Genomic DNA, 11,915 nt, shown 5'->3' on the forward strand with positions numbered 1-11,915 from the left:
TTCATAACAGCTCCATGAGATCAATACTAAAGGTAATAACAAGTCCCCATTTTGCAGATGAGGAAACTGAGGTTTAGAAAGGCACGCAGGTAGTGAGTGCCCACACTCTTAATTACTACACAATGGGAATATTCCTGGTTGTAAAAGGCCAGCTTCACCCTCATGGTGAGCCTGGTCTTGGCTGGGACGTGGGCAGTGAGTCACAGAGGCTGCCAGGCTTGGCTGGGAGTTGGGGGTACGTGTGTGCATGCCTGTGTGTCTGAGATGGGTCCACCAGCCTGCCATTTCACTTTCAAGAAAAGCTAACAAGCTAGTAAATACAATCAGCCCATAACCCTACCCTGCAATCACAGAGTCAAAAGCTGACCTTTTGTGATCTTTTCATCTCTAAGCAATCCTTAAATTTCAGTTTGGCTAGAAACATGAGAGGCTGGGGAGGAGGAACCCAAATGGCCCTCAGGAGGCACCCGTGCTCATTCCTGAGGAAGGAAATCCTGTGCAATGTCTTATTCTTTTTTTTTAAATAAATTTTATTTATTTATTTGGCTGTGTTGGGTCTTCGTTGCTGCACGTGGGCTTTCTCTAGTTGCGGCGAGCGGGGCCCACTCTTCTTCGTGGTGCGCAGGCCTCTCACTGTCATGGCGTCTCTTGCTGCAGAGCACAGGTTCCAGATGCGCAGGCTCAGTAGTTGTGGCTCACGGGCCCAGTTACTCCGCGGCATGTGGGATCCTCCCAGACCGGGGCTCGAACCCGTGTCCCCTGCATTGGCAGGCAGATTCTCAACCACTGTGCCACCAGGGAAGCCCTGTCTTATTCTTAAGGACCGTCACCGTGCCTCTACATCACCATCATCATTTATTTTTAAGAACTCATAGAGGAGATCAAGACAAAGTAGTTTTGGTCCTAATCAAACAATTGGTAAACATGGTCTAAGCTCTACAGAAATATACTTGTTTCCTGACTTCCAGGGGAAGGCCTTTCAAAGTCTACTGTGGATGCACATCTCTTGAGGGTCATGCTGAAATGTAGACACTGATTTGGTATGTCTGAGGCCTGAGATTCTGAAAGTCTAACAGCTGGTCTGTAGGTTCTCCTTTGAGTAGCAAGGGTCTAGAGGACCAAGGATGTTTAGTCTACTGCAGCTGGTCTTGACCATTAGACTTGCTTGCATGGCTGTGCATGGGTGAATGTATGTGCGTGTATGTGTAAGAGAGACAGTATCTATCTGTATGTATATTTGTGTGTAAATGTGTATGTGTATGGAAGTGTAGGCATATGTGCCTACCTATGTGTATATTTGAGTGTATGCGTATGTTGTGGAAATAGAACAAAGGTTGTTTATTCAGAGCTCACTATAGCAAAGGAGTCAACCTCCATCACTTGTGTTTGGCCGAGACTCAAAAGCAGGCAAGGAGTAGGAAAGCTTTCTAGTGGAAAAAAGGCTTCAGGTGTGCCCTGATTGGAGGCTCTTGTCCTGGGGAAGCTGTAGGTGGGCTAACTAGAAGGCGCCTCCCACGGGATTGGTGAGGGGTGCATATTTGGCCTTCTCTGGTTGGTCCTAAATTAGAAGAAAGGAAGACCTTACTCTCCACCCTTTCTCTCCATCCCAAGGTCTCAGAATGTAATGATGACTTTTCTTTGTGTCTCATTCTCCCAGAGATACAGTAATGGCTTTGGGGTATGTGACAAAGAGGAGAGATTTTTCAACTCACATGAAAAGAAGACATTTTCTGAAAACAGTTTAAAGTATGAAGAACCTATCCTGTGGACCAAGGGTGAGACCCTTGGGAAGGGAGCCTGCGGCACAGTAAGTGAAACACGAAACATGTTGAAATAAAGTCTCCACTCCTGCTCGACTCCTCCCTCTTCCCTAATCTTCCTGAGTGCCCTCCCCACCCCGTATACTCTTTTACTTAGAACTCTTTCAGTTGGAAGTAATAGGAAACCCAGCCTAAATTGGCTTGAGGAAAAGGATGTCCACAGCTTTATGTAACTGAAGGATTTGAAGTAGGACTGGCTCTGGGCACAGCTGGTTTCAGGGGTCAGACAATGTCCTTGGGGATCTGGCCTCTCTGTGTCTCCTTCTGGCTCTGGTTCTCAGGCTCCACGGGGTAGTACAATGGCCATTGTATTTCAAGCCTCTAATTCTCTGAGGTCCAAGTCCTGTGGGAAAGAAGTCTCTTTGTTCAACGGTTCAAGTTATGTTACCAGAAGTTGGAAGAATCATTGCTGAGTGGCAAAAACAAAAGATGTTCCTTACATTTTGTGAATTGCATAAAAGATCATCTAAATTCCCAGCACTTTAGATAGTATTTACACAGATTGGTAAAGAGAAGACTGAACCCAAGCCATTATGATACACATTCACTATGCTACTTATTTATCCCCATCTTGGCTCCAGTGAAACATTCAATTTGCTTAAGTACTTTGCATTTAGGTAGGGATGTATCAGCTTAGAGAAAGACAAGTGTTTGGGAGGCATTTTGTGAACAAGTGTCATCATTTACATTTAATAATAAGGCATTGGTTTGCTTCTAGGTATATTGTCGTCTTACTTGCCAAGGACAGCTAATAGCTGTAGAACAGGTGGCTTTGGATACCTCTGATAAGTTAACTACTGAAAAAGAATATAGGAAACTGCAGGAAGAAGTAGATTTGCTCAAAGCACTGAAACATGTCAACACTGTGGCCTATTTGGGGACATGCTTCGAGGAGAACGTTGTAAGCATTTTCATGGAGTTTGTTCCTGGTGGCTCAATCTCTAGTATTATAAACCATTTTGGGCCATTGCCTGAGATGGTGTTCTGTAAATATACAAAACAAATTCTGCAAGGTGTTGCTTATCTCCATGAGAACTGTGTGGTGCATCGAGATACCAAAGGAAATAATATTATGCTTATGCCAACTGGAAAAATAAAGCTGACTGACTTTGGCTGTGTCAAGTGTTTGGCCTGGGCTGGCTTAAATGGTACCCACAGTGACATGCTGAAGTCCATGCATGGGACTCCGTATTGGATGGCTCCGGAAATCATCAATGACTCTGGCTATGGATGGAAGTCAGACGTCTGGAGCATTGGCTGCACTGTGTTTGAGATGGCCACAGGGAAGCCCCCACTAGCTTCCATGGACAGGATGGCAGCCATGTTTTACATTGGCGCACACCGAGGGCTAATGCCTCCTTTACCAGAACACTTCTCAGAAAACGCAGCAGACTTCATGCGTGTGTGCCTCACCGGGTAAGAAAGTGCAAGCAGGAGGAGGATAAATCCCGAGATTCCAAGCAGCTGACGTTTCCCCTGCAATTTATGGCCCATTATAAGCTCTGCTTGGGTTATGAAATCAAGCAGGGAGTGATTTTGTGCTGAAAAGAATCATGATTGGCCATATTGGGTGATTGTGTTCCTTGTTGTACCAGGGTATGGGGGTAATGCTTCAAGTGGGAAGTGCCTCAATGAAATGTCTTATCAGGTCCAGACAATACTTCCTCAAGTCAATGGGTGTGCAAAAATTGCTAAGGATCTACTTATTTACCAATGAGACATCTTCCCAGGGACTAGCCATGGTGAAATGACATCACCAATGCTTTAGCCTCCCTTCCCTCTCGGGGAACCAGTGTTCTCATTCCTTCCTAAAACCAGCTCTCAGGAGAGTATATGAGAAATTCATTCGTATCAAGGGAATGATAGGAACTGATTGATTGATGATTGACAGAGTTAATGTATTGTTTCCCCAGAAACACTTGCATTTAAAGCGAGAGGAAGCATTATGAGCCGAAGGAACAAATCTCTAATTGGAGTGTTTCAAGCATCAAATGGGTAGTGTTTGGGGAAGCAGAAAAGCCCCAGAAGGTTGCCTGTTTTCTCCTGTCCTGAGGCTTCCTGGTACTTATGGAATAAAGTTCTGTGTAAAATGTTAGAACTGTAGGGAGCTTAGAGATTACTCATTTGTGTGGTTTTCAAACTTTTCTTATCCAGGCACTCTCTGCTCATATGAAATCTTAATTCAAAGAATAAAAGATAAAGGCAGAGAGATGGCTCTGGTTAAAGTGTGTATATGTATATGCGTGTATGTGTACGGTGGAGGAGAGCTAAAGAGTAGGGTAGGGGTGCTCAAGCCTACGTACCTGGCCTCTACGATGATGTAGAACAGCCTAAAATCCACCCACCTAGTGAGGCTCAAAATTCAGTTGCATGTGCAGAATGAGGAAGGCCTGAAACAAACAAAATTTCTTGCCTTTCAAGGAAGTATGCTTTCTTATTGCTAGATGAAAAACTCTAGTGCCCCAGCTTTCAGCAAACATATATGGCAACCTCCAGCTCCCTGAATGGGTTAATTTTATCTTTCTCAGTTAACCTCCAGAACCCACAGGCCTCCCTGTCTGCCGATGAGTGTGTCTCTTTTAGACTGTCTCCCTCTCCCAGCATGTCCTGGTTGATTTCAGGGGATCACATAGGCCAGGGCAGCAACGCATACTCCAGGGTTGCAGTTCTGGGCACCCCTACATGCAGAGATGCCGTAAGCGTTCCAGCATGGATTTTGCAGACAGAGCTCCAGGCACAGAGCTGCCCCCCCAGCCCCCCCACCAAAAAAATAAACGCCTCACAAAAGGGACATAAAGGTGTTAGGAATATCATATAGACCAGTACTAGTCTTGGAGATTGGTCTTAGCTCTTAAACATACTGCAGTTGCTTTGTTCTGAATTGAACAATTATCTATTATTGATCCACAGAAAGTGCTTGCTATCTCACTTTCTTTCTAGTTCTCATTACACACACACACACACACACACACACACACACACACACGGCTTTAAAGAGAAAGGGTGGAATATTTTTTTCTGGCTCTCCTTTTGAACCACTGCTTCATAAACTAAGCAATACACAACTCACACCAGTAGTAATCAATTAACAGCATTGTTGTGAAGGGTAAGGGAAATGGTGTATGTAAACTGCTTAGCACAGCTTGGGGTATGTAATTAGGGCTCAACAGTTAATAACCCTTAGGGAGAATACTAATACACCTTACCTAATGAGTGTCATATTGCAAGCCTGCAATTCTATGCCAGAGACCCTAAGGACTCTAGAATCTTGCTTGTTGTCTATGACAATAACTTCTTGGAGGTGTGGATAGTCATAAATAAAGGGGTAAGGCACTCTTAAAGATTCAGAAGTAGAGATGGTCAGGTAAAAATCAGGAACAAGGACTGAACAGAAATCAATCTGGGGAAGCAGTAAGAAGCATGGCTGGGGGTACTCCTATGGGCAGGTCTCAGAAGTTTTGGGAAGTCAGGCCAAGGAGTTTAACTTTGTTGAGATAGGCAGTGAAGACCAGAGGACTGCAAAGGATTTGGGGTAGAGAATGCCATGAAGAAAAATGTCTTTGGCGAGGCAGGTCAGACAGCAGATTCAGTAGAGGGATCTCGAATGGAGGCCATTCTGGAATCCAGAATTTGGGTTTTGATGGTGATGGAAGCAGTGGGAGTGTAAAGAAGATTCCAAAATATCAGTATTTCAGGGACTTCCCTGGTGGTCCAGTGGGTAAGACTCCATGCTCCCAACGCAGGGGGCCCGGGTTTGATCCCTCATCAGGTAACTAGATCCCACATGCATGCCGCAACTAAGAGTCCACATGCTGCAACTAAGACCTGGCACAGGCTAAATAAATAAACATTAAAAAAATATATATCAGTATTTCAGAGGAAGGTGAATCAGGACTTGGTGATAGAGGATGATAGGATCTCATGGTTTTGAAAGTGGATAATGGAAGAAGTAATAGAAAGTTGTGAAAGAGGAACAGCAGAGGAAGTTGAAGGAAACATTTGAAGCTGTGGAATTGTTGCTCAGGAAAGCAGTGAACATTGGAAGTGCATATTTGAAAATCATAAGGTTGGTAGCTATAATCATGAAAAAATTAGAGGGCTGAGGAAAATGTTTTTGAAAGTGCTCATGGGAGAAGATAACAAAATATGCATAAAATTAAGTCCAGTACACAACTGGAAAAAAGGGAAGGAGGGGAGTTGCCACAGTGTGGGAGAAGAACAAAGAGGACAGTTTCTCTTAAGTAGAGACTGTTTCAGAGAAAAGGGGGTAGTGAAATACTTCAAATGCTACAGAGATGACAAGGAGGGTGAGCTCATTAAATCTGGTAAGGAGAAGGTCATGGTTAGTTTTAAAAGAGCAATTTCTATAGAGAAGAGTAGGCCAAATGGTAAGGATTTAGGTTAGTGAATGTTGAAAAAGAAATCTTCAGGTTTGACCAACTTAGAGAAATTTGGCAGGAATAGAAGAAATAGGATGGCAGCTAGAAATGGTAGTCATTTAAGGATTTTTTGAAGAGAAAAGAGATTTCTGCATATTTTGAAGGCAGGAGAAAGAGCCTCCAGAAGGGGAGAGGTTTTTTATTTTAGAATGATTTTTGGTCACTTGCTTTTTTTTTTTTTTTTGCGGTACGCAGGCCTCTCACTGTTGGGGCCCCTCCCGTCGCGGAGCACAGGCTCCGGACGCACAGGCTCAGCGGCCATGGCTCACGGGCCCAGCTGCTCCGCGGCATGTGGGATCTTCCCGGACCGGGGCACGAACCCGTGTCCCCTGCATCGGCAAGCGGACTCTCAACCACTGCGCCACCAGGGAAGCCCGGTCACTTGCTTTTTAACGTATTTTATTTTTATTTCCATTTTTACCTGGTCATCTGCTTCCAAAATGATCAAGATAGCCAGTTTAACGAAAAGAATGCCTTTGGAATAGGTCACTGCAGATAACCAGTGACTGGTTCATTAGTTCATTGACTAGTTCATTGGCAAAAGCTTTTTGATTTCTTGAGGGGGAGTAAACCTAAGCCATAATAGTACTAATTAAGTAACTGCCTCCCTTTATGCTCATCCAAGGGTGCCCCAAATGGAATTATTCAAATTAATCACCAAAACATATTTAAATGTCTACTTCTTAAAGGTTTTTCAATCCTGGATATCTCTAAATTTAAAAAATAAATTTCATGCTAACTAAAAGTGCATTAAACTGTACATCTAAAAGTGTGAATTTTACTGTGTATAGATTATACCCCAAACAAATTGAGCGAAAGTACAATGGAAAAGGAGGGACTGGTTTTGAATCATAATAGGTACTAATTTTTGAATTATTAGTATGTGACACTGTTTCAAAGTTGTATATGCATTTTTAAACATTCTCCCAGTGGGGACTTCCCTGGTGGTCCAGTGGCTAAGACTCCCTGCTCCCAATGCAGGGGGCCCAGGTTCGATCCCTGGTCAGGGAACTAGGGAACTCCACATGCTGCAACTAAAAAGCTCCCTCGTGCCGCAACTAAGACCCGGTGCAGACCAAAAAAAAAAAAAAAAATTTATTTTTATTTTTTTTAATTTTTTTGAAAATTTTTTTTAAATTCATTATTAAAAAAAATTCAATGAATTGGGATCGACATATACACACTACTATATATAAAATAGATAACTAATAAGGACCTCATGTATAGTACAGGGAACTCTTCTCAATGATCTGTTATGACCCACATGGGAAAAGAATTTTAAAAAGAGTGGATATATGAATATAATTGATTCACTTTGCTGTACAGCAGAAACTAACACAACATTGTAAATCAACTATACTGCAATAAAAATTTTAAAAAACACTCTCCCAGTGAGTTAGGTGTTATTGTTATCCCCATTTTACTGATGAGGAAAGAGTTGGAGTCCCTCACCTAAGATCACACAGTTAAAATCTGGAGGCTGGACTCAATCCAAATCTGTTTGACTGGCAGAGGCTGTACTTCCATTGTTAAAGTTGGCATTTTGAGTCAACTGAATCTAGTTGGCAGGCACGATACTGGGTGCTGTTTACTCTAATGTGTTTTTTCCCCTTCTTAGGGACCAGCATGAGAGACCTTCTGCTGTCCAGCTCCTGAAGCACTCCTTCTGGAAGAGAAGTCATTGAACATACATCAGGACTTCTTTCCCAGCTCCACTATAGATTACTCCGTTACTGCTTCATTGCGGAAATGATGGCTAAGGGACCCTTGTTTTCCTACTGGAAAGTCAATCTAACCCAATTTAACCAGATCCTGCAGTGGCACTAACTGAGAAGTTTGTTACAGGTTAGCCTTCTCAAGCTTCAGGCACAATTACCCATATACATAAGAAAATTGTCTTAAAGAGTTAACAACAGAAAACCTATTCCAGTGTTTATAGTTTTGATTATCCAGTAACTACAATCTCTCTTGCTTTATACGATATTTCCTTTTATTTTTGGCCCGTCAATTTTAATGTCATTAAATTGTAGAAACAAGAATAAAATGTATTTTCTTGCTTGATGGGTAGACACTTATTTAATTCTTACAAAGGAGAGTAGAGGAAGGTGAGAAGGTAAAAGGAGTAGAAAGACGCTAGATTCAGTTTACTTAGGCAGCAACCTTAACGCTGCAGACTATAGGGGCCTCAAAATTAACAGGAAGAGCTAAGGGCCTTGGCGTTTCATTACCAGAGGGTCCCCTAACTCCTCAGAAGTCTCCACCTACAAGAAATTGGGCTCTTCAAGGTGTTTCCATAAACCTCAGTCTGCCTTCTCTGTGACTGGTTGTGTTTTGAGGTCTTCATGTATTTACAGCGTGAATTAGAAAATTACTGCATCGAGAACCAGCTAAACCTAAGTAAGGCAGCTGGTGGGATAAAAGCTCACTGATCTGTTAAGCGGAGACTGGGTGAGCACATAAACTTTTCCAGGGCACTTTTGCTCACTTCACCTGAAGGAAGAACACCCCTGCTAAGGTCACTCTTCACTTTCATTCCCAGAACATTGGAAAACCTTGCAAAAATGAACAGGGACAAGTTGTCAGTTATTACAAGATCTTAAGTTGGTGGACTGAGCATTTTTGGTAAGGTTTCGGTTGCTGTGACTCCACTCATCTAAATTTCACTGACACCTGTTGTCTTAAGCTAGGTCTACAGATTTTGTTTTACTAGCTACTGTCATTTGAACATGGCACAACTACAAACTAACTTTAGGTGAATTCCAACACCAGTTGTCTGTCAGACTTTGTCAAAATCAAGCTGCTACTTCAGAAGTTTTTGAAATAAATGTGAAATGCAGTCCAGCTGAGATAAACTTTTACTTTGGCCAACATGTTTAGAAGGGTCTTTGCGGGTGTACCTTCCTTCTCTCTCTCCAGTTTGCAGAGTTCTTCCCTTATATTTGATAAAAATTTAAGGGATATGTCCCTTATTTTGCTTACTTGTATATCAACATAACACCATTTTAAGTAGGGTTTAGTTTTTTAATCTTAGTAGGGATTTCAGCATTCTTTAAAATCTGAATGATTGTATCTGATTTCGGAGCAATTACCTATTTACATTCAACCCTATTAAACCCTATGAGGCAAGGGCAGGGACTAAGACATATTTATACTGTGTATACAGATCACAGTAATGGACACAGGAAGTTGCTGTTAACAAACCTACCCCTCTTCTACTGATATAGAAAAATACTGAACACTAATTTCACAGAACCTTCAAAACCTGTATGTTTTTAATAGGCAAGGCTTGATATTAACAGCTTTCTGTTGTTCTGTCATTCACTGTGTCTATCATTGCCCAGGTATCTTCCTTTAGGGGGCAGAGGTCCTAAAAGGAGACTGAGAGGGAAGAAAGGTGTGGGCTGGGAGGGCTAGCATTCCTTGAGCTCTTAATGGAGAAAGGCCTATTATTTAATTCTGGCTGTTGCTTGGGTCGGTAGTAGTCTCATTCTATTAATGCACAATGAGGCTCAGAGGTACTTAACTTTCTCAAGGTCAAGTTGGGACTGCCACCCAGATTTGTCTGACTTTAGAGCCTTCTCCCTGCTGCTTCCCAGATTTGTAGTTTATAAATGAAATCAGTTACAGTTTTAAGTTTTACGCAAACAAAACTCCATAGATGCTGATAAACAAATTCACCAGTCCAGTCACTTTGATGACTTTAACGTTGTCAAAAGCTTTTCCTTTTTCACTTAGCAGCAACATTGCCTTCCCTTCTATGACTATCTTCCCTTCTCACCATGAACACCACCCCAGTTTTCAATCACATTCAGAAGCGCATTTCATTTCATACTGAATGGGTCTCAAGCTCAACCAAAGTAAATTTAACTCCCCAAGTAAAATCCTGACAGTAGTTCCAGCTCTAGAGCGTCTCCTTAACTTTAACCTACTTTAGCCCACTGGACGTTTCTCAGTGTCTGAATGAGAGTTGCCGTTGTGGAAAAGAGCGAGCTCTGGATTACAGGGTTGGGGAGTGCACAGGATTCCACTTACTTGCTTTACCCTCTCTCTCCTGCTTGACAACAGCAGTCCTGGGCCTTTAGTGTACTGAGTAGCTCCAAGATAAAAACTCAATCTGTTCAATGAGCATCAAAAGCCTCCATCACGTACCAGGCCATCTTTATTCCTCATACTTGCTGTACCTGCAAGTATTCAGTTTAAGGCAGCTATATAATAAAGCAACTTGCATTTAAAAACAGCTTTTGACTTGAAAGTACTGGCTGTAGGCAGTCTGCATCTTCATGGAACGTTAACAAGAAGAGTTGTTGTGTATGGCACTGTGCTGTGAAAAGCTGAAATAGCAAACAGTCCTGAGGAAAAGCTGTGGCACTTTGTCTCACTGTTATGACTTCTCAAACTTGTGAAAAATCATGGCTGAATTTGTCTCTAAAGCACTTGCTCCTATGGATTATGACTTGAAAGACCAAAAAAAACTGATCTTGGGTATATGCCTGGACATTTGTAAGGTCTCAATAGCCCGTTAATTTCATGGCAATATGATTAAAAACCCTCATTTAGTGAAGCCCTATATTGCTTTGGGAGGTGGTGTTGGGGGGAGGGAACAGGCAGGTCATACACTAGAGCTAAAACAAAAACGTATAATTTTTTCCATTATATTAAAAACAGCAGGGGGTGAAAGAGTGATGAAACAATGGAGTACGGTGAATTAGTAAATGGGATTACTAACTTTGGTTAAAGGGAATTACTAAACTTTGTGATGTTCCTAAATAAAGCTCATGTAATTTATTATATGAAAAAAAAAGACGCCCTTACTGCTGTTATCAACATAAAATGAAGACAAATCTTTTAATGTGATTTCAAAACTTTTATATTTAGGCTTAAAATTCATGCTAGAGAAAGTAACTTGTCTATCTTAGCTCTATTTTATGAAAAGCCATTGCAAGGCTTCCATTTTCTTTCTCAAGTGTGAGGTGTAGGAAAATCGGGGGGGGAGGGAGGGAAGGGGGTTGGAAGGAGCAGCAATATTAAAGCAGTTGATGATTAAATTTCTCAGGGATAATTCCCCTTGCAGATAATTACAATTACTCTCTGCTTTTTGTGAAGGTGACGCAAGAGGGTACACAAGAAAATCCCAAAGTATGAATCAGAATGAACAACTTAAATTCTGGAAACGGTACACATGCAGTGTTTAATACACACTCAAGTCTACTGCACCTGGATTGGGCCTTCACCACTCTCCCCAATACCCAAAACATGCTTCTATTAGGATTCTTTTCAATGCCATCTATTCCATTTATTCCCTGATCACCCAAGCCTTAAACCTTACAACCCAATGAATAGGTACTATTACTGACATTTTGTAGATTAGGAAATCAAGGCACAAAGTAATTTACCCAAGGACATCAGCTACTAAGTGATGGGGTTGAGAATGGAGTATGGACAATCTGATCTCAGTGGTCATACTCCTTGATGATATATGAAGTCACTCAAAGAGTATTGAGACCTTATTTCCCACATCTCCCAGGGACTGAAAATTATTTGATTCACATTAACAAGACATGTTAGAGCCTTGGATTTATGTAGTCAATAAACAAACTTTATTAATGATTCCTTGTAATAGATACTGAGCTGAAATTCAATGTCTGATTGAATTCAT

At 41.8% G+C, this 11,915-nt stretch overlaps 1 protein-coding gene and 1 non-coding gene across 2 annotated transcripts in view; both read left to right on the forward strand.

Annotated features, from left to right (window-relative positions):
- MAP3K19 (mitogen-activated protein kinase kinase kinase 19) overlaps positions 1–7,944 on the forward strand; it is a 36,960-nt gene extending 29,016 nt beyond the window's left edge. The window contains 3 exon segments of the mRNA XM_060151518.1: positions 1,658–1,807; positions 2,539–3,236; positions 7,878–7,944. Of these exon segments, the coding sequence (XP_060007501.1) occupies positions 1,658–1,807; positions 2,539–3,236; positions 7,878–7,944 (915 nt within the window).
- Positions 7,198–7,270, forward strand: TRNAW-CCA (transfer RNA tryptophan (anticodon CCA)). Its single transcript has one exon. It is a non-coding gene; the product is annotated as a tRNA-Trp (tRNA).
- Positions 7,945–11,915: the final 3,971 nt, after the last annotated feature.

Source organism: Lagenorhynchus albirostris, chromosome 6 (genome assembly GCF_949774975.1).
Source record: "Lagenorhynchus albirostris chromosome 6, mLagAlb1.1, whole genome shotgun sequence".
Taxonomy (NCBI): domain Eukaryota; kingdom Metazoa; phylum Chordata; class Mammalia; order Artiodactyla; family Delphinidae; genus Lagenorhynchus; species Lagenorhynchus albirostris.